Below are 24549 nucleotides of genomic sequence, written 5' to 3' on the forward strand. Positions count from 1 at the left end.
CTTCTCTTTCTACATGCATAAGAAGCAATAGTAATTTACCATGTTTCAGATCAGAACCTTTAGATGGTCTAACTGCTAGATTATCATTTGTATTAAAGTGCAATGGAAAAGTTTCAACTAGAGAATCATTTAAATATAGATCTATATAATACGTATTGTAAGATGACTCTATATGCATTAACCTACCTTTATAAAGAAATTTGTATGTGATAGAGAGATTATGTATTAAAAAGAACGGAGTTTCAACATTTTCTGATATCAATCGACTATGAAGCTCTATAACATAACTCCGTTTGATGAAGTTAACCTCTTCTTACAACATAGCAATATCTTTTCTCACAACTGTATTATCTGATGTCATTTTAACATTACCAAAGATATCCATATTTATTATATAGCAAACGTCTTTAGGAAAGCTCTCTTTCTATGTACATTACAACAAACAATAATTGTCCTTCTTCCATAGCAGAATTTTTATTTGGTTTAATCGTAATTATGTCGTTCTTCTTAAAGTCAAAAGGTATATCTTTAACCAAAGTATCACCCAAATATATATCTAGAAAGTATTTATCCAAACTTAAGTCCATGTGCATTATTTTCCCATTATAGAGAAATTTGTAACCGTTAGAGAGATTAAATATTCTAAAGATTGGCTCCTTAACCTTTTTAGCTCTTAATCGATATATTAGAGGCATGGTTTCTTTCTGCATAACCAGTTTAGTAGTATCCATCCTAATCTTTTGAAAATCTTCTTTCTTTATGTATGTGTCTTGTAACGTTTCTAATGCATCTTCAAATCGTTTTCTATCGTTCTCTAATTGGGCTTCTATTGACCTAAGTTGACTTACGCTAACAACATCATTTAAATTCTCCAACAATTTTAATTTTTCTTCACTAATATCAACATCACCTTTTCCATCTTTAACATTACCAAATATATCCATACTCATTTATTATACAGAAAATGCCCATCCTAATTTTTCAAAACATTTCTTTAACATCTCTATTTGTTTAGGTGAGTGTTTAAAATCAATATCAACATGAACATTGTGCTTTTTCAACAGATGGTACAATACACATTTCAAGTTAATAAACAATACTCTTTTCGGATACAGTTCCCTAAAGACCTCGTGTAAGTTTTCGAACTCATTTATAAGTGTTTCCTCCATATGTTGTAATTTTAATGGTTTTTGATCGGTAAGGTGATGGTGTATTAAATAGACATCATCATAATATTTTGTGTATTTGTTTTTCTTTAGTACTTCTAGAACATCTTTTGTTGATATTAAATCTCTTGGTATATCTCCAAATTCATCATTTAACACCTTGAACACCTCTTCGGGAATAATTCTATCCTGTAAAGCTTGCAAACGAGATAACTGTAACTTAAATCTTTTTGTAGTATCGTACCATGGTTTTCTTATACAAGCAGCTTTCGTTTCTTCACAAGTACTGTAAACCCAACCACTCTCTACAGAACAATCATCACAAATGTAACTACTCATACCTTTTGTTAATGACTTACTACCACAATAACTGCATTGTAATGGTCTAGAGCTATAATTTGACAACAAGTCCTTTAAGGTAATTATTGGACGTAACTTTTCCAACTCTTCTCCCGTGTACAAAAATTTTGGTATTAACCTTTTCCATAGATCAATAACATTATATACGTTGTTTTTATCTTGTAAGTCTATCTCGCTAACATCCTGAAAATACTGATAAAAATTATAACTAACCAGTGGATCTAGTTCATCCTCATGCTTCTCAAAATAATCTAAAAATCTATTGTGTATAGCTTCCATATTTATCTTAAACAAAACTTTTATGGATACAAACCATAAAAGCGCTTAATCATTTTTAATCATATACATAACGTCGCTAAAAGAATACCCTTGATTTAGAAGATTTAAAACCTTAACACAAAGATGACCACATATAACTGAGTTAAAGTCTTGTATTCGTTCGTCATTGTAAAGTAAGTTTTCGGTACCAAGATATTGTACCAGTTGTTTAGGAGGAACACCACCATAAGAATCGAACACGTACTTTATGTTGTTATCTTTCCAATAGCATATCCAATGAGTACCAATGTTTTCTGATTTATCAAGGTTAACTACACCACACTCATGTACATAGGGTTTTTGTGGAAGTTCATCACTCATAAATACACCTCTAAATCGTTTTATCTTTAATTCTTTAACCAACCTCTCTATATCGAAGTTGGTCAATGGTTTTAGTTTTTTGACTTCTTTGGTTTACCTGCCCCCTGCTTTTCTTCCATAGCCATATTGTGTCTTTTTTGTTCTTCAAGTTCTTGTTTATTCTTCTTAGCATCAAGTACAGTTTTAGTAATCGCTGCTGCACCACCTGCTAATGAGCCAACTGCTCCTAAAGCTGCTAGAATGGCTGGAATTGTAAAGATAAAACCGCCAATATGCTCTTTCTTAATCTTTTTCATTTGTGCAGTAGTTAAAGTTAAATCCATTCCTTTACCTTCTTTAATTTTCTTAGATTTATCGTTAAGTTGTTTCTTTGTTAATACATGATCAATATTTAGATCCTTTAGTTCGTTATAAGGAACACTAAACATACAACCTTTAATGGAACACATCTTCCTATTTATCTAAGAGAAAATCTTGGTTTGTAAAAGTACAGTTGTTGTTGCTCCACCAAAATCAATTAAGGAATCATTCTCATCTGTTATCCTTATCTCAAAATTATCAACCTTGTCTTTGGATATAGGGAAAAATAATGGATAAGTAGGCTCGTAAATAATACTATGTTTGAACTCAGCATCTGTTTTGAATGAGGCAATAATTCCTGTTTCTCTATGTGTGTATTCTGTATCTTTAACAAACATGCCATCTGCTATATTACAGTGAACATTTATAGTATTAAACGGATGAAACTTTGGCAACTTACTTCCAATATGTGCTTTATTCTTTTCTAAAACTTCAAAAACATTAAACCCGAGGACAGTGCCTATACTCCCAATTGTAACATCATTACTATCAGTTTCAATTTTAACTCTATTTCTTAAATGATCTTCTGATAATATTATGTTGATGGATTGAGATTTTAAATATTCATTAAGACTGTTTAAGCTGTATTGTCCTTCTGGTATAAAAACTTGTCTATCACCATATGAGAAACTGTTTTTTTCTGTTGTTATGTTTGGAGTTAGATATGTACTGTAAAACCCAACTAGTCCTATGCTTAAATAGTTGCTCTTGTTGTCTAATTCGTAATGGAGTTTCTTCTTTAAAACAGAAGTATCACTCGTTAGCTTAAATACCTTAGCCATTTATTATATAATAAATGAATGAGTTTGATTTACCTAGAGATATTCCAAGAGAGAAAGTAATCAAGCTAATAGAAGATGTCATTCAGAAGTTGGAATACAGTTTAAAGAAGAAAAAGAGAAAACTACGAATTGTTAAATATGCATACTACACTTTGATCGCGTTGTCGGTTATACTTTCTGCAACAACTGGGTTTATTAATATTTTTATACCTGTAACAATTTACTCGATATTAACAACGTCTCTTGCAACTGGAAGTGCTATTATAACAGGTTTGTCTTCTAAGCTAAACATAAGCAGAAGAAAAGACGAATATAAAACCATTGTCACTTGTATTAACTCATTTAAAGAACAGTTAGAGATGATAATAACATTAAATGGTGAAATGGATAGCGAATATATAAAAGATACGTTGCTTAAGATTAGAGAACAACTTAAAGATATAAGATCATAAAATTTGCCCCGCTGTATTCGGAGGTCCACCTTTGTAAAGATAGCGGAAAGATTACAAGATGCGAAGGAAACAGTTGAAACGTTTACAAGACTTTCAGGCCCTTCACATGTGAATGGTCAAGGATTAGAGTTCTTTAACAAATCAAAAGGTACAAACAAGCTTGGGAGCTCCGATCGGTGCTACCAAAAATATACACGTTGAAGACCTGGAAACCAACTGGGGTGATCAAAACGCTCACCCCCTTCCAAATGAACAACCTCACACAACTTTCATCAACGAACCGGGTCTGTACTAGTACTATGAGCAGAAAATTAATCATCGGATTTTTAAAGGTGAGCAAAACGCTCACCCCCTGATTTTCTCTATAATAAATGAGTAAGAAAACTATTAATTGGGATGTAAAAGAGATGATAAAAGAAACAACAGCTAAGAAAAGAAATGGAGAACTTATACCTGATGATGTTCGTTGTCTTATCGTAGGTTCGTCGGGGTCTGGTAAAACGTTTTTGCTATTTAACTTCTTATTACAGCCAGGTTGGTTAAACAATAATTACTTCTACATATATTCTAAAAGCATGAATCAGCCAAAGTATGAGCAGTTAAAAGATCGATTTGAAAAGGCAGAACTAAAGTTTAAGAAGCAAATAGCAACGTTCTTAAGCAGTAATGACTCTATTGTACCTATTGATGAATGTGAAGAGTACTCTGTTGTTGTGTTTGACGATTACATTTTGGAGAATCAAGATACTGTTAGAAATTACTTTACAAGAGGTAGGCATAGACATTTAGACTGTTTCTATCTTGCACAAACATATTCAAAAGTACCTAAACAGCTTATAAGAGATAACGTCAACTTCCTATGCATATTCAGACAAGATGATACTAATCTCAAACATGTGTATAATGAGTTTGTTGGAGGAGATATGTCTTATGATAAGTTTAAAGAGATATGTTCAAAATGTTGGCAAGAAGATTATGGTTTTATAGTAATTGATATGACAAGGAAGGTAAACAATGGTAAGTATAGGAACAAGATAAAACACTTCTTAAACGTTTGATGTTTATTGACGTTTTACGTTTTAACGTTTGACGTTCTTTGACGTTTATTGACGTTTATTGACGTTCTTTGATGTTCATTGACGTTCGTTTGCTATACAATAAATGGATGAGAAAGAAATTGATAAGAATATTAAGTTGAAGGAGTTCTTGATAAAGGGCTTCAAATCCTGGAAAAAAGAAAGAGCAGGTATATACGATAAATTTAAGACACAAGAGCAACCTGTAATTGATGCTATTCAAAACTTGGGAAGTGAGATCAAAGAAGTAGCAGAACAAAATAAAAATCTAATAACTGAACTTGTTCCAGTTGCACATAAGACGGCTTCAATAGATCCCAGTCTACTAGAAACACCTAAAAAGATAACTTATGATAGTTCTCCAAGTAGTAGTGATACGCCTATAACGGGAGAAATAAAACAAATGAGAAAACAAATTAAAGACAAAGTGGAAGGAGTAGAACCTTTAACAACAGCACAGTCATTTGGTAAGATTGCAACGAAATATTATAGTAAAAGAAATGATACTGTGTTTGGAATAAGAACTGTAGAAGAAGATGGAAAAATAATAAACAAGATAGGAAATTTGGAAGTTAAAGTGAATGGCGATGATTTGATAATTAATGGTAAAACTTATAAAGGAACAGAAGGTCTATGGGAATTATTAACGACGAATACTAGTAAAACCATTGAAGATTATGATGATGACGATTTTGAACAGTACAAAGAAATAATAATAGACTCAGATGCTGCCTTCCAAAAATATAATCGAGATAAAAAGGTAGCATCTAGTAGAGGTTCAAAGTACATTAATATTATCAAGCCTATTTGGGATAATTATATTAAACCAACTTTACCCCCAACTCCTAAAAAGAACACGACACCTAAAAGGACTGGTGAAGGAATTAAACAATATACCGAGATACCTAAAGAATATGTATGGATGGATGACGTGAGAAAGCTTATAGATAGGCTAATCGTCATAGATGGAGAAGAAAAGGCTGGAAATCATAACTTTTACAATGAGAAAGTAGGTATAGTGAGTATGATTAATAATAAGCTTTCACAGTTTATTCCTAATGATCCAAAAGGTATAGGGTATTTGATTAAGATCTTAAATACGTTACCACCACGATTCTGGAATGATGAGAAGCTTGGGAAAGGATTAGTAAATGATTTGATTAATAAACTCCCATTTTAATTACATATTCCGGGTTTTAGATTTTGCGGTCCGGGAACTAAGCTTCAAGAAAGGTTAGAGAGAGGTGATGAAGGTATTAACCCATTAGATGAGGCTTGTAAAGAACACGATATATACTATAGAGACAATAAAGATACAGAGTCGAGACATATTGCAGATAAGGAACTGGAAACTAAAGCATGGAAAAGAGCATTTAGTAGTGATGCGCCAATTGGTGAACGATTAGCTGCTTTTGGGGTTGGTACTGCTATGAATGCTAAGGTTAAGTTGGGATGGGGATTATAAGTTTTTGATTGTTATTATGTATGAGTCTTTTATGGGTATATCCCATCAAAGCGTTGTTTCAAGATTTTCTTTATAATAAATGGATAGTGTTGAAAGTTACGAGTTACAAAGTTTTAAAGCTAACGCAAGAACATTTAATAATTTGAATGAAGCTAACAAAGATATTGAGTTCGATTTCAACGTGGGTGATGGGTTCGTACATCCACACAAAGCAGATTGTCATATGACTTTTGAAGTTGTTGGTGCATCAGTTGGAGGAACATTTGGCGCAAACGATACTATAAAACTTGTAGATAATTTCTTCCCATTATTCTTTTCTCAAATTGAGGTTAGAAAGCATGGTGTTGTTATAGATAAGATTGAACTACCAGGAATAACATCTACAGCTGTCGGAACATTAAAGATTTCCAAGCCAGAAGTTGAATATTTAAAACAAGCAGGATTTGAAACAGATGATAAACTTGGTCTAAGAAAGGACTTTAGTGTTTTGTATCCATTAAGATTAATTCCAGGCTTCTTAAGTGATTATAAAGAAGTTATGTGGAAAGGCGGATTGAGAATAACATTTACAAAAGCTAACAACGATAACGATGTCTTGTACAAATGGACTGGATCGGGAGCAGCTCCTCATGATGGAAAAATAACAATAAAAAGTATGGAGATAAGAATGCCTATTGTTGAATACGAATCTAATTATGAAAACAAGTTAAAGTTGAATATTCTTAAAGAACCAAAAATCATGTTTTCATTCCATACTTATCAATGTGTTCAAAAGACTGTTGTAGGTTCTTTCTTGGAGTTTGATGTTACTACTCAATTTAATTCTAGACAATTTGATATGCCTGATTTCGTAGTTGTAATGTTCCAAACTGATAGAAGTGGTAAACAAACAGCAGATGCAAGTAAGTTTGATCACTGTAAGGTAAAGAATATCTATCTTAAGAATGGGAGGAATGAGGTATTTCCAAAAGAATCAAGAAACTTAGATATTGCTAACAAGGATTACTTTAAGATGTACGAAGATTATACTGCATTTAAGAGAATAACGTGTGGCAACACCGAAATGTACTATGACCCTAAAGAGTTTATAGACAACAGACCAATGTATGTGATTAATTGTAGTAAGAGAAAGAATGTATCAGTAAATGAAAGAACAAACATAAAGATTGTTGTAGATTTTTCAGAAGGTGTGGCTGCTGATACTATATGTTATGCGATTTTAATTGGGCGAAAGAACTTTACATATGATCCCAAGAATGAGAAAGTGGTAGAAGAGTTTTAGTTAGTTAGCAAAATATCAACGGGCATAAGGGTATCGAAAAGATGCCCTCAAACTGTTTTCATTAGCGATTGTTTTATGGAAGTTATTCCATCAAACGGAATTGATAAAAATGATTAAATATTTTTGGTGAAGATAAAAATTGAAGATTGATTTTCTATATAATAAATACGATGGCAAAACACGTTGATTTTTTAAACAAGCTTGGAAGTCTTGAGCAGAAACAAGTTGTTGGATTAAGAGAATTAGAATTAAATACAGAATATAAGATTGTGAAAATGGAAAAGATTAAAACTAAATTTGGAAAGAGCATATTAGCCGAGTGTGAGAAGTTTAAGATTTTTCTTCCACCTAGATTTACAAAACACTTAACAGATAAAATGATTGATGAGATCGTTAAAGATGGAATAAAAATCAAATACACTGGTCTAAAAGAAAACTATCCAACTGTTGAGTTCTGTATGTAAATCCAAAAAATGAACGAAAATGAACAAAAATATGTTGTCAGAACCAAAAAATGGAGTGTTTAGAAATGGATCCTCAAAAGAAGTTTATACTTACTAACAATTTCAATGTAATTGTGAAAAATGTGCAAACCGAAGTTCAAGTTGTTTTTGATATTAACGGCTGTCTATTCAGCTTGAATTATGATCAGTGGACAGAGTTTAAGAAGTCATTGTTTCCTATTGAGAACGAGGTTAGCAGAAGATTCCATTATCAGTATCCGAACTTGTAATTATAAGTATGTTCTAAGTGTTTTATGGTGATAAAGCCATAAAACTGAGATCTTAAACATACACAATGCATAAGGAGAAGCAGTACTTTTGAATGTCATTTAAATTTTAAAGATACATGCATAAATAAGAGATTTATTTGAGTTTTTTGTAATTATATCCTTAGAGTTATGCAATTTATAAGACATTCGATAGATAGGAAATTTATTTGTCTATTGATTGCCGTTTGAATTTTGAAAATCGGTTAATAAACAACGGAGATATAACAAATTCGGAATAGTATCCTTAGAGGTATGCAACCCACAATACATTCATAAGAATTCAAATTTACTTCTCTGTCGAATGTCGTTTGAATTTTGAAAATCGGTTAATTAGGGGCCGAGGTATTAAATAATAACATTATTTGGGGGTGAAACTGCAAGTGTTGCCAACTCATTTTTAACAATTATCATATTTATTAGTAATGGGGTGAATTCATCCCGATATGTTTTAAAGCGATATCTTGAAAAATTAAAATCCTGGAACGTTCCGAAAAAATATATTGAGTTGGATACACTGACTTTTTTCTTTTTTGTCCTGCAACTTAGGATTTAGTTCTGATATTCTGGTATCGCTGAGTGTTAATGGGTAGGAATGAAAGAAAGAGACTCGAGAGATACTTCGTCACGGATTAATGACGTCATGTATGATGTATTCTCCCCAAAGGAGACTACGTCACGGATTCAATGACGTCATGTATGATGTATTCTCCCCGAAGGAGACTACGTCATTGATATACAGCGCCATCTCGCCATTGCTAGCTAAAAGTTCTGTTGAAGGAAGAGGCTAATGCATATATATGTATGTTGGTGTGAAGAGAAGGAAAGAGAATCGGATTGGAAGGTCCTGTGCTGGTACTGGAATCGTTCAAAATGAATCAGTGACAGATCATCTGTTCCGGAGTTATATGTATTCCTTCTCATTGAGTTTTTAAAGCTAATTATTAACGGATTTTCATGATTCAAGTGTCAAATGAAAGCTTATAAACTGGAGATTAAGATACAATAAATATATTTTGTGTGGGATTATAAGTTTTTTATGATTTTAAATGTCATAAAAGCATATTCGATCTCACTTTGGGGTATCCTTCTGTGTTAAAGTGTAATGGTCAATGGCGACTTCATAAATTTTTTTGGGGCAGTTAGGGGGTGGAGGGGGAAAGTGGGGCAAAACATACATCTCTCCCCTACTGTAATTCTATTGGGAAAAAAGTTTATGCTGAATTGGCAACGCTTTTAAACTGATTGTATCACAGAGTGTGTCAAACTATATCTCCCTGTCGATGTTTCCATGGAATAAAATTTTTAGCGTTTTTATCTATTAGTTTAAAAGTTACAAGGGCGTACCAAAACCCTGTATGTTCTTTCTGATACTCTGTCAGTTGTGACTCCTCCAATCTCATCTATTTCCTAAAATTCATCTTCTGCACTGCATACTATATCGGAGAAACCATAACTCTCCTATATATGTTTATCTTACGGGTTTTGGGATGTACAAATGTCTAACTGGTGCCAAAAATTGGACCGGATATTGTATCTAGGATATTGACAGTAACTCGGGACTGAGATTGGAGATTTCAAGGATCAAAGTGTGCCCATTACGTGGCATAGTAACTACCGAAAAAATAGATGGTGTTGGCGGTGCAATTTTTGCCGTGTGTCATGAGGTCAAGTGGGAAATTACTTGATTGAAAGAAATATGAAACTGCAGTCACAGAAACCAGTAATAATACTGATAGAATTTGCGATGTACTGACAAATTGGTCGGCTTAAGCCCTTTTGAACTTCATGCCAAGGAGTTAGATTAGTTCAGTTATATATATATATAGTGTATATATACAGTATATATATATATATATAGTGTATATATACAGTATATATAAGTTAAGGGTAGAGTTGTACAGTATATATAACTTTTATGGATGAAAATATTTGGGTGAGGAAAATTTTAGAAATACATTTAGTCTTAACTCACATGATTGAGGAAAATATTTGATGCTGATTTGAGAAGGTTACATACAGCAGAACTTCACAAAATACCACTACAATATAGACATATGGCTTCACAAAAAATACGCTTCAAATGTATAGAATTTTACATGAAAACCTCTGGAGAAAGACATGTGGGTACGGCAAGAAGATATGAGAAAATAAAAAGTAAGCTCTTAGAGAGGGGGGTAGTTGAATCGGATCGGCACTACATACGAGGAGAAGTCAAAAAGTTCCCGGAATGTTATTATGGTTTTGGCATTTGAGTTGCAATCACAGTGAACCTTGTACAGTACATTCCTTAGGCTGTCAGGTCATAAGTGGACAAGTGTGAACATGTCATAACAGGCAATGTAGAGTAATATAGCTGAATTGAGTTATATATAGTGATCAGTCGGCGCAATTTCACAGATCGAGCAACGCGCAAACATCAAGTTCTTGTGCAAATTGGGGAAAAATCTGATTTAGAGAGTTTAATGCCTTAAAAACAGTTTAGCACCATCGGATGTTTGGCTCTTTGCAAAGCTAAAAATAGACATTTTCCGTTTGGCCAACGTAGGAGAGATCAAAACTAACGCGACGGCTGAACTTTGGAAGATACCAAAAGAACCCTTTCGTTGGTGTTTCCATCAAGCGTAGGAGCGGTTGAAAAAGTGTGTGTGTGTTTCGAAAATGCCAAAGATGCCAACTTTGAAGGCGATTAACGGTCTTCACTACAGCGAAATTAAACTACCGCTAATTTTAGAGGTTTTTTTTTTCTGTAATATCTTAAAAACAAATAAAAATATTCGAAAAACAGAAACGTAGTGAACTAGACAATACGATTTTGCATGTGATACCTTTACCACAAGTCAACTATCTGCTTTTGGTATGTCGCTATTTACAAAATCCACAAAAAATGCTAAATCGATATATAAATACAGTTCCAATCGAAAGCAGATAGATGAGTTGTGATAACGGTATCATATGCAAAATCGTATTGTCTAGTTCACTACGTTTCTGCTTTTCGAATATTTTGATATGTTTTGAAGATATTACAGAAAAATTCTAAAATTAGCGGTAGTTTAATTTCGCTGTAGTGAAGACCCTTAAGTAACTGTACTTATATTGTGGTAATGAATAGCTACATCAGAATTCCGCGAACTTTCTGACTGCTTCTCGTACAATCTAATTGTGAAATTTTGTTTCTTCGCACTTCGTAGGTCAGTGTTTGAAATTCTTATGCCATGAAGTTGTTAGGAAGGCTATATTAAGAGGTTTGTGTATACAAATTATCGAAATTAGACCAAACGGAGCGCAACTGCATTTAATAAAATAGCACAATAGCCTCATAAAATATAATTAATCGATTTCTAACGAATTTGTAAGCTATCACGATATTTTCTACATCAGTCAATTGTTTTGATTGTTATTTTATTACTAACGAGCCCGCGGTAGCTCAGTGGTAGAGCGTTCACCTTTGATGCATGGGGTCCTTGGTTCGATCCCAGCTCGCGTCAAGTGAACTTTGTGGTGGACAAACACCATGTACGTGGGTTTTCTCGGGGTTCTCCCGAGCTCCTCCGTGGCTAAGCGGTTAGCGTACGCGCCTTTGTCGTGGGAGACCCGGGTTCGATTCCCGGCGGAAACTCATGTGGTTCGGATTCCACGTTAATCAGTAGGTCCACGTCTCATATAGCCTCGCTGCTGAACGGGATGCTATACCCAAAATCAACTCAACTCGGGGTTCTCCCGTTTCCTCCCACTTTCTTCATTCCAGGGACGTATAGCTTAAAGATTCCATTTCATTTTTCTTTTATCACTAACATTTAAATGCTTTTTAATGACGTTCTTCAATTATTTCAGAATTGGCAAGATATAATGAAGATATCCACTGATTTTCCAGAGGCTTTTGAAAATCTTCCAGATGATATTACAGCAAATTTGGATCTTTGGCAACAGGTAATTAATTACCTTATCTTGTGGAACATGTCAATAGAACATCTTATTTTTATGTTAATTTTTAATTCTTACACTAATTAGATATTGTTGAGGGAGATGGCTCCACATCGAAACCTTTTGTTTCGGCTCCAGGGAAAGAAAATAATTTTTCAGATACATCAGCAAGCAACAACATCGACGTCCAGGCTCGGCCATCAATCTTTGAGAATAACGACTTTTATTTACTTATTATTATTATTATTATTATTATTATTATTATTATTATTATTATTATTATTATTATTATTATTATCTCTTCCAATATAGCAACCAGCTTTCTTCAAGAAGTACATTGTAAACTGTAACTTTTATGATTAAATTGTGCGTTTCGGCTAGTTCCTGTCAAATCGTGCAAGATTGTAAAATTTAAGTTCGACCATAGATCTTTACCTCCTGTACCCTCTTACATGTGCCCTCCTGTACCCTCCTATTATGCGTTTTCATGTATAATAAAATTTGCAGCTTGGTTAATTAATTAAAAGTAGACATATGTCAGCGTAGACACATTACTTTTCCAGAACATCGGTATTGAAACGTGCTGATATCTAGAGAAGTAGTTTATATTGTCACATAAGAGTTGAGAATTATGACTACAGGGAACCTTTTTCTGCCACGAAGCAGCCTTTTTACATCATAAACATGACCCTTCTTTTCCTAAAAATTGAAGCAAGTAGTTCAAAAGCATCGTAAATACGGAAGGAAAGCATCAACGCTGCGGGCAAATAATAGCTGGACTCCTGAGAAGCCATGAAACGAACTAACTTACGCCACGAATCTTTGTCAAACTCGAGGAGGAATATCTTAAGTGAGGACGACCTGTTTGCAAATATAGTAACGTAACGATCCAAAAGTGTAGCATCATGAAGAATTAATAAAAAGAGTCTTAAAAAAGTGGAGAAGAGGAAAGGCGAAGGTAGGATTCTGAGGAGACAACATGGATGTGTGAGAAGAATCGAGAAGCTACCAAGTAACTGTCTTCAGTCAATCTTATCTTTAAGATATCGTGCTGATGTTAACCACTGAAAAACGCCTCATCGTTTCAACACTTATTGATTATCCCTTCTTATCCCCTTTCCTTTTATCCTCTCACATTCACTATAAAATCAATACTTGAGTATTATTGGGGCCGCGGTGAGCGGTGACTCAGTGGTAGAGCGTCCACCTCTGGTGCTTGGGGTCTTTGGTCGGATCCCTGCTCGCACCAAATGAGCTTTGTGGTGGACAAACACCATGTGCGTGGGTTTTCTCTGGATTCTCCCGTTTCCTCCTACTTTCTTCAGTGCACCATTTCATTCATTTCTCTTCATTGCCGTTTCTTTAGCCTAGCCGGCAGAATCGTGGGACGTAAAACTGAAAGATTTCATTTTGAGTATTATTCCTCAAAGCTGAGACACTCAAGCTTATTATTATTATTATTATTATTATTATTATTATTATTATTATTTTGAGCTATCTCAGTACCGAGTTTGAGTCTATATCTTACACAAATTCTTCTATCATAGCCATTATAATTTCCAGATATCAATCGGTGGTGGTGAAGCTACATGCTCTAATTAGCCCAGTAACAATATTTATGATTCATAGTAATTTTTTATTTATTTATTTTCAGTGGTTTGACTTAGATACACCTGAGGACGAAGACTTTCCGCAAGACTACTCAGAAAACTTGAAAGAATTCCAGAAGTTAATGCTGTTGCGTTGCTTCAGAGTTGATCGTGTTTACTGTGCTATTAGTAACTACGTCACGTACATAATGGGAGAAAGATTTATCACGCCTCCTGTCATCAAGTAAGTGCAATATTACCGTAAATAAATACAAAATATAGTGAAATTATAATTATGGCAGTTTTTAGATATTAAGGTATAAATGATTTATTGTTTCTTTCCATACTTTCCCTGTGTATAACAGGGTTCTCTAAGGTTTTTACCGGAAAATTAACGATTAAAAATTAGAAATTTGATAAGAAGCAATATGGAATAGTGGCAGTTTATTTCAAAACTTAACAAAATCTTTGAACAATTTGATGATATCTCTCCAACGAAAGAGAGCATTTCTAGAAAGAATACAATATCGGTCATTTGTAGATCAACATTAGCGGAATAATCACTATAGCATCAGTAATTCTGGTTCTCAGTTTCTCACCATTGCACAAAATGGTTTAAATATGGTGTCTTTAACACAAACCTACAGAATGAAATCGAGAAAATCGTGTTTAGTGAGGTAATGCACATAGTACAGGATCATCTTGTCCTATTTACCGCCTAGGAAAATTTAATTTAGGATATGTGTAGATATTCAACCCAGTTCGATGTGGTAGTGCTCCAACTTTTTGAAAATTCGCTTCTGATTGATACTTTTCGAATTAAAGTCACTATAAACAGCTGCAGATCTGATTTCAAATAATGTTTTGTTGCGTTTCCAAATCGGCTTTCACTGCCTCAATTTTTGAATTTGGAACTTGGAGTTTCTTATTGACAACATTGTGTTCGTGAGTTTTCTCAGGATTCTTCTGTTTTCACTCGCGTTATGATTCCACCGATGACTTCAAAATCATTCATTTTCATCAGTTACTTACCTCTTTTACCCTAAAGGTATAATCACGGGACATAAAACGAGATGTTTAATTTAATTTCATTTCATTTCATTTCATTTGGATACTTCTTAAGTAAAAATTAACTTCTCGAATTGCCTAAAATATTGGTTAATGCCGATATTTCGGCGTCCTTATCAAAAGTAAAACTCGCAACAATAGGAACTGAAGAAGGGTCGTTTAAAATGTTGTAATGATTGTCACATGCACTGTATTCCATATAGCATTATTGTTTTGGAGTTCAGCGTCCTTTCCAGCGCTAGACATAAGTTATTTATATGAAATGAGAATGTACAACTTATCAAAGGCTGTGAAACACTAACTCCGACGTGGACTCGAGCCCGGGTCTCCGGAATTAAAGATGGTAACGTTAACCATTTAGCCATTTGAGGAATCAATTATTGATAATAATATAAAGCGCCTGTTAGTTAATATCAGTAGACATAAAATTGAAATATTTTGTAAATGTTGATACATAAACAATATCTTTCTACTTGCATTACGTAATGAGATACAATCGTTTGTTGGCAGAAATTAATTTATAGTGCTCCTAACACACTAAAATGCTACATAGGGCTCACAGTACGCTAAAATACTAAACCTGTTGAGATGATAATAGAATATGTACGTGTATGACTACTAAAGACCGGCGGTTGTGACAAAATAAATCAACGAAAATGGCTGACAAAATGGCAAAATAAATTTTAAAAACGACAGTTTATATTGGGAAACTGAATATATTCACTGTATTTTTATATAATTTATTTTCCTAAAGCTTACACTAAGTGTGCTAAGCTATGTTAAGGATTATAAATACCACCAATTAATAATACAAGTTCGGAAGTATCAATACAAGAACACATCAAAGCGAAGAAAGAGAGAAAATCACAGGCCATAGAAATATTGTATCAGAAGTAGGGCAATAAAACTTCAGAGAAAGCACGTTAATGAGTATCGTGATCAAAAACTATGTTTAAAAAATTTTTAAAAAACTCAGTTCATATTAGGTTAAAACCTACCTTCTTACTTCGTATATCAGTCATGCCATATAACACACAATTCACGTCTGATTGCATATTATAAGCCTTTTCTTTGGGTTGGCATAGCATTTATTCACGATTTCTTGTAAAAATGGCAAAATATGGCATTTATGGTATTTTGCTACAACTGTCGGTCTTCAATAACTGCATTTAACTATATTAGTGTTCGGAAATCATTTTTGCCACCTTGAGAACAAAAATGTATTTGGTAAAATGACATTTGATTAAATAATAATAAACCTAAAAATAATGTTTTATATTAATTTATCATACGGGAAGGCAATATGGTTTAGTATTAACGTCTCAGTGATGTTTCCTGGTTTCTAGAGCACGTTGTAGGTTAAAAAGCCCAATTTACACTTCCGGTAGTGTATTAAACTACCTGCACTACAGTCCACAAAATCTCAGGGATTGTCAATCTTCTAGTTAGTTGATTGTTATATTGCAAGATTTATTTTCGTTGCCTCTATTTTTGTTAATTTTCAGAAATAATTTCAAATTATTAAATTAGATAGCCTTTAGAAATGGGATTAACTATTTCACAAAAAAAAAAAAAACTTAATTTTCTCATAAAATAGGATTACAACAAAAATTTCTGTCCTCTTTCTCTCAGCTTTCTTCGTTCCAGCATCACGCCGGGTATGGGTATTCATGAGGTCTATCCACTTTCAATTGTTCCACCATCTCTCATACCTCACTTGCTGCTATTTCACACCTCTTGCTTGTAAAACTCTTTCTTACAACTTGGCCCTTCCACCTTGTTCTCGGACTTGTCATTTCTAATTCTTCCGTGATCCTTGTTATTTTATTAATTCCCCTTCTTCTGAGTTATTAGTTCCCGTTCTTCTGAGATGTCCAAACTATCGTAGTCTGATTTTTCATGTTCGTTCTCTTAAGCTTTACTCACAAAGTTCTTCATTTCCATCCTATTCCTTCGTATCTTTTCTAAAATTGTTCTTAAGAATTTTATCTCCGACGCTTGGAGCCAGCTCCAATCTTTTTCGGTCATTACCCATGTATCCGATGTGTATGTTGCTATCGGTACAAAGTACATCTTGTACAGTAGTACCATTATCTTCTTTGTCATCTTTACATCCCACAATAGTCCTTCCACCTTTCCCCAACCTGTTCTCAATTTCCTTCTATTTCATTATTGCCTGAATAAGTACTAAAGATAAGAGAATTAGGATTAGGAATTAGATTTCTGGGCTGTCGGCATCTAAGGCCATTTAGCCTGTCACACATATGAGAGATGACGTCCGTCGGCGAGCACACTATCCGATGAAAGGAAAGGAAGGAAGCGGCCTGGGATGATTATATTAGGTACCATCCCGACATTTGCCTGGTGTGAATGAGGGAAATCCAGGAAAAAACCTCACTCAAGATGGCTGGCCTGAAAAAGCTGTTACACTTTTTCGACCGATTGTGCCAACCGGGAATCGAACCGAGACTAAAGATAAGCAAGACAAAAAGTGAGATAGTAAGGGTATCAAGAAGACAAGAAGAGGAGGTAAAATAAGACTAGAATCAGAAGAACTAAACGAAGTTAGACAGTTTTGTGTATTGGGAACAATAAAAGGAACAGTGGAAGGCAACAAGAAGAAGTTTCTGTCCTCTCCACCAGAAATAAAACGCGGGAGCATCCGAATGGAGCGTGAATTTTTAAAACCATTCTACAATATAGGAGCATTATTCTATTCGCGGAATTCATCTATTGTAGATGCAATCTTGCTAAAGTCCTGACCTCCACTTCACTTCCTGGCTTCCGCTTTGTCCTCCTGTAAGCGAAAACGGATTAAACAAATGTGAATCATGTTTGGCTACCAAAACAATAAATTGTTTGACGTGCGGTTATGAAAATACGCCCTTTTAAAGTAAGATGAGAGATGACTGTAACAAAAAAACTTAATTTTGAGTACATGTTTTCATAGTCTACTGTATGATTATCCAGCGTTAACGTAAAAGAAATAGGCAATTTAAACGCTTTATAAACCGAAAACTGTTTTACTGTGATTAGCAAGCATTTAGTTCTATTTTATAGAAAAAGTCTTCAAGTTTACTGCCTTTCGTTTTTTCGTTTGTTTTAGTAACGTCAGCATCACGTAGATGCCCTTGACGTGCATTGAACAATATGGCCGCTATCCACGGTAGACAAGATATACAATACTTGAATTTGCAATAAGGAATTCTCTTCTGTCATATAGCACTGTTTTAGAATACGGTATGTAAACAAACACCCGCAAGGCAGTCCATCTACCATTGCAGCAAAAAAATTTCGGGAAATTGATTGTCTGAGCATGTAGAAAAGTTCTGAGAGATCGCTCGTATTTGAAACAGTGATGCGTCTTCGTGAGATTTACACGCAGTGACACCTACTGTGTATCACAAAGGTAACGCATAGAACATTTATAACCTTGCTGTTCCAACCATATAAGTATTTCAATCATATTATTGTACCTCTTGTCTCTAGAACAATTTCAAAGTGTTTTTCTTTTGAACATAAGGTACGTCAAAACTAATGATTATCGTATTTTTTCCTGTAGCTTTGAAGTTATATACGATCAGACGGCTCCTACAATTCCTGTTGTGTTTATATTGAGTCCAGGATCAGATCCTACTAGTGATCTCATGAAGCTGGCTGATAGATATGGATGCGGAGGGCTTAGATTCAAGTATTTGTCCCTTGGACAGGGACAAGAAAAGGTAAATAAAATATTCAGTTTTATTCATAATACATTTTATAAATTTTGGATCAATTACTATTTACATCGTAGTTCATTAAATCTGGATATGGATAAATAATTCATTTGTATCCTGTAGCACTATTGCCCATGGCTCTTTTATTTAACTACAATAACTAAAGTAGGGGAGTATACACTGAAAGTTTCACACATACCTGGTTGATTTCTCAATTACTTAATAGTAAGTAAATAATTTATGAGCTTTCTGTGTCTTTGTTTAAATTAAATCTAAAGCAATTAGCTTTTCTTAGAATACAGCTTGGAAAGACAACAGGGCAATTATCGCAATTTGTTGTTTAGAGAAAAATGAATGTAGGTAGGTAGGCAAGGCATTACGACAGTGATTTGCAGCATATTACCCAACACACACACTCAAGGCATTGATATACATCTAGAGTGGCTAACTTTCCCATATGACTGCTCTCTGGCGTCAGATTCGCGCCATAAATGACCTTTGTTCCAGTACTAATGTGTCTGCTTTATCAGCAGACAGGATTCTGGAGACTAGCTCCACGGAGATAGAGAACATATTGGACCGCCACTTTTCGTCTGTCTCAGGGTGCACACTCTTTGGTGAAGTTAAATCGCATTCGTACTCGTATCGAGAGAAACTATTTAAATTTCTGTAGCGCCAATACTCAGGATTATATCGTTCCCTTCACAGCTCTCAAATTCAGTTCTGCCTGACGTGAGACGTCAACACTGGTTCAGGGATTGCTCGTGTACCTTACGATATGTTGCTTAATGTCTCACGCAAATCACAGCTTGCATTATTACAGCTGTTTAATCGCATCTGGTCGAAGAAGACGTTTCCACTAAGATGCGTGAGGTTCTGGTTCTTTCCATGTTAAAACCAGAGAAAGTCGCAACAACAGATCACGAGCTACAAACCCATCGCTTTTATAAATTGTGTCTGGAAGCTCTTTGAACATATGGTTAACAAGCGTCTCATTTGGTATTCAGAATCGAACTCTGCATTGAGCAAGTTTCAGAGTGGTGTGTGCACTCAAGATACTTTCGCGGAATTACTAGACAGCGTCAATCGACGTTAAATTGTCTTGTTTGCTGGTCGAACGAGACAAGCATTTGCTTTTCTGCTTAAAAAGCACAGTGTGGACACTTCTGCTGCCAATGAACATGCCTTGTTGATCCGGACTTATGTCTCGGTGGCACTCGTCTCACGTTTGTTAACCCGATCCGGTTTTAGGATTTGACTTAAGATTGTCGCTTAACATGGGCAACACATATTGTAATTTTAGAAACTTTTGTCTTCGAACTCTGAATTTGCATCGTATAATTTCCTAGTGTACCTAGGTGCTAATCGTATTGTTCTGTTCCGATTATATTGAGTCTAATTCGGTCCAAATTAAACTATGGTTATATGGCGTCCGTATTCACCCACTCGTTCCTCCGTGCTTAAATTTCTTGACACTGTTTATCATTCGAGAATTCTGCTAGCTACTGGTGCCTTTCGCACTAGTTTTATTCCTAGCCTTAATGCAGAGGCAAATGAACCACTGTTAGCCTATCATCGTGAAAGACTTCTCAGAAATTATACAACCTGTGTTCGTTGTATTTCTGATTTGTTGCTGCATTCTGTTTCGTGTTGGCCAGATTTATGACTAATATGCAGCACGGCCTCGGGCTGCACTCCATCGTACAGGGTGGTACGTAAAACTGGCCAGTCCTTTCATAAGACATCAGAAGATGAGCATAATCAATGATTAAACAAATTCAACACATAAAATGAAATGTACTGTTTTGAATGTGATTACTCACCTTCACAGTAGGTGCTGAAAGCTTCCCTCTCCCACTTTAACACACTTCTAAGCACGTGTGAGGAGATTCACATATACACTTGTCAATTCTTGTGTGGCGATGCTATTGATAATATCGTGGATTGAGGCCTTGAGTTCTTCAATTGTGTGTGGATTTGTTTTGTATATTCTTCCCTTTAACAGTCCTCACAAGTAAAAGTTACAAGTGTACAAGTCTGGTGACCGAGGAAGCCACAAGTCTTTGTTAATTGTCCGCTCTGGTGTATCATCTCATGCACACGGGAAAATGATGCATCCGATGTGTGGCTTGTTGAACCGTCCTGCTGAAAGCAACATAGCTGACGCTCCTCTTCTGTCAGGTTTGAATAAAACTCCTCCAGAATTCCCAAATACATGGTAATGTTGACTGTGGTCTTAAAGAATATGAGCCCCATAACGTGTGAGGCGGAAATCGCACACCAAGCACCAATCTACTCGTCATGCAAGGGCACCTAGTGGGTTTTGTGTGGATTTTCTGTCGACGAAGTACGGTTGTTTTGGGAATTTAAGTACCCAGACAGGTGAAACCATGCCTCGTTACTTATGATGAGCATTAGTGGGTCCAAAAAAACCACTGGCAATATTTCTCAACAGCCATGAACAGAAATGCACCCTCCTCTGCAGGTCAGGTTCCTTCAGTTGTTGCACAACACTTATCCGGTACAATTTTAACTTCAGCATCCTTAAAACACGTCTGCAACTTCTCTCATTCGCTGGAACCTGTTGACTCAATTTCCTGGTTGACTTACGAGGACTTCTTGGTATTACGTCATGCACTTGCCTCTTTATTTCAGGTGTGCGGACAGGAGGTGGTCTGTTCCTGGGAGCATTTTGAACAGAACCTGTACGCCGCTATTTTTAAATCAAGTCCTGTATGGTGCATTTTGCTGGCACAGACAGCTCTGGAAATTTCTCGTGAAACAAATCCTTTGTTTTCACAAAAGATACAGTACGAATGAACGCTTCAACAATGGCAACACTCTCGGTTATCGAATACGGCATTATTACACACTCACCCGAGTTCACACAACAAGGTTTGGACACGTTTCACTGGCTGCGGCTGCAGCTGCTTTACACGTACACATACAGTCACGTGTCTCGACCTCGGCTCGACACGCCATCTCTTGGTAGGAAGCTGAATATAATTTAATTGTCGCCAAAAACCACCATGATATTACGACAGACCAGTTTTACGTGCCGCACCTTGTATGTTCGTAATTACGACAGTCTCACCGCTGACGAATTTGAGTGGCCATCACTTTGCTTTGTGTTCTCTCACCATGGTTGTTTACTTTACTTAGGCTCGATCGTTGGCTGGCATTATACGCTAAATATCATACAAGTAACCAGGAATTAGGTGGGTTATTAGAACAGTATCCCGATTTAATGTGATTTATACAGACGATTCCAAAGGAAATAATTACATTGGCTGTGCTTTCGTTACGGACAAGGACAGTTCAGAATTTAATCTGCATCGTCTATGTTCAATATTTACTGTGAAACTAACAGCAATTAAGCTTACCCTCGACCAAGCCGTTGAGCTTTCACTACGACGTGTATGTGTCTGCACTGACTCTGAAAGCATTAATATAAGCCTGGAGAATGTCTTTACTAAACATACACTAGTTCAAGACATTCTTGTGAGATGCCATCTGCTACAACAGGACTGTGTCGTCTACTGGGTGCCGGCACGGGTTTGCATTTGGGGAAACGAGCGTGCTGGCACAGTAGCCAAGAACATCGCATTGACATATGTTGCATTAAAGCACTCTCTTTCGTGCTTTGATCTTACAATTACATCCTCCAACGGATACGCTCTCACTGGCAAGGTGAATGAACTAGGCCAACAAATATAAGCTCCACTCAAAACTGCTTTTGGGCAATTGGGAGATATCACCGCGTAATAGTCGCCGAGAAAAAGTTATTCTGATACGCTTTCGTATTCGACACTCACATCTCACTCGTTCGTATTTGGTGCGTGGCATTAGCCATGCGTATTGCGAAGATTATTGTTCCACTGAGTATTCGGTACATTCTTGTAGAATGTACAGAATACTCAGAACTCAGAACTACCTAAACATCTTAATCAAGTTTTGGGGGATAATGCGATCTTTATTGACCGTATTCTCAGTTTTATTCATGCGATTGGAATAGTCAACATGCTCTGAGGAATTTCCTTTTTAGATTTTTCTTGCTATGAGCTTTTCTTATTGCTCCTCTTTTAGTTATTGTCTTGTCATATATTTTATACTCTCTTATTTATTACCTTATCCTTTCCGCGCCCTCTGTTTTACTTTTTTTTTTTTTTTTTTTTTTTTTTTTTTTGAGAAGGCTTATCTCTTGTAGATCTCATATTTGATCTACCTTGTTCTTTTAGAAGTGTTATTGTACATTTTAATGTGAAGCTTGTATCGTCTATTCGTCTATTGTGACGGGAGAAAATAGACTCGTTGCTGACGTCTCCATTAAACCTTAACCATTCAATTAATTTTTATGGCGTTATAAAGCATGTTGTTTGCTGCCAACCTATTGCAATTGATAGTTCTGATTTTGCTGGAATAGATTACTGATTAATACGAGGGGCAGTCAGAAAGTTCCCGGAATACTGTTGTAGTTTTGACCTTTGCGATGCAGTCACAATGAATCTTGTACAGTAGAGTTCTTAGGTTGCCTAATTATGAAATTGACATGCGTGAACAGGTCAAAACAAGTAGTGTACGAGCAATGTAGCTGAACGGAGTTGTGTGTAATGATCACTCGGCGCAATTTCACAGATCGAGCAACGCGCAGACATCAAGTTCATGTGCAAATTGGGGAAAGTCTGATTCAGAGTTTTCGATAGCCTTAAAAGCAGTTTAACACCATCGGATGATTGGCTCTTTTCAAAGCTAAAAATGGGCCTTTTTCGTTTCGCCAACGCAGAAGAAATCAAAACTAACGCGCAAGGCTGAACTTCGGAAGATACCAAAAGAGACCTTCGGTGTTTCCACCATGGAACAAGTGTGTGTGTGTGTTCCGAAGATGCCAACTTTGAAAGCGATTAAGCAAATATCTACTTATATTATGGTAATAAAGAGCTACATCAGAATTCCGGGAATTTGACTGCTCCTCACACATGCACTGTATATGTGAAAAATATACACTGTTAAGTAGGTAATTGTATCTATCGTTTGACTTATCTTTACTAATGACGTGAATACTACTAGTAAAGATACTTAACAAGATAGGCATCATTTATTTTGACTACGTGCCCTTTCGGCTGTTACAAATTATAAAAATTCATCTGTATGTTTAATTCAAATAATTTGTTTTTCAGGCTGCAGTATCGTTATTGGAGACATCAATTGCACGAGGTCTGTGGTTAATGTTACAAAATTGCCATTTACTAGTCACGTTCTTACGAGACTTGGAAAAGGCACTAGAAGATTTAGAAAAACCTCATCCTGACTTCAGGTTATGGCTTACAACAGATCCTACCCCACGATTTCCTGTTGGTATTTTGCAGCGTTCACTAAAAGGTAATTCTCGGCTTAAAGTACGTCATAATTCATTTACAATGTTCTGTTATGTCCTATTATTAATGCATTTTTTTAATAGCTATATTAGATCAGAAATATTAGAATCAGGCACTGCGTCAATTTAGATTTGAAGAGAAGTGCAAGTGAAAACTCAACAGCTAATTAAAATAAATATTAAATATAATGAGGTAATGTTGCTAAAACAATCAAGACTGATATAGTTGTTAGGTATCATTACCAATTAATTGTTTTGTATTTAACCCGGTTCGTAAGTAGTGTATAATATCTAGATTTTTGCAACAATTTCACGTGAAATAATGTTTGAGAAAATATACTGTACATTTCCATAGATCTTCTTCAGATTTATGGCCCAACGAATTTACAAGGGCATGAAAAATTTTGAGAGGCCTGCTCTCTCCCTTCCAACTGAATTGATGTAGTAGAACATTTGCAAAAGGTTACACTAATAACATATCGCACTTTGTAATTTGTTATTTTCCGTCTCCCTATTTGGTGGGGTAC

General features: G+C 35.3%; 1 protein-coding gene across 5 annotated transcripts in view; it reads left to right on the forward strand.

The window, feature by feature from the left end:
• The window catches only part of Dhc98D (Dynein heavy chain at 89D), a 608487-nt gene that overhangs the window by 478659 nt on the left and 105279 nt on the right, over positions 1 to 24549 (forward strand). For all 5 annotated transcript variants that reach the window (XM_081742517.1, XM_081742516.1, XM_081742518.1 and 2 more), the window contains exons 68-71: positions 12186 to 12281; positions 13930 to 14108; positions 18495 to 18654; positions 23826 to 24027. In XM_081742517.1, coding sequence (XP_081598643.1) covers positions 12186 to 12281; positions 13930 to 14108; positions 18495 to 18654; positions 23826 to 24027 — 637 coding nt within the window. The remainder of the gene's footprint in view (positions 1 to 12185; positions 12282 to 13929; positions 14109 to 18494; positions 18655 to 23825; positions 24028 to 24549) is intronic.

The sequence above is a fragment of the Thermobia domestica genome, chromosome 16, assembly GCF_964235325.1.
Source record: "Thermobia domestica chromosome 16, izTheDome1.hap1.1, whole genome shotgun sequence".
Taxonomy (NCBI): Eukaryota; Metazoa; Arthropoda; class Insecta; order Zygentoma; family Lepismatidae; genus Thermobia; species Thermobia domestica.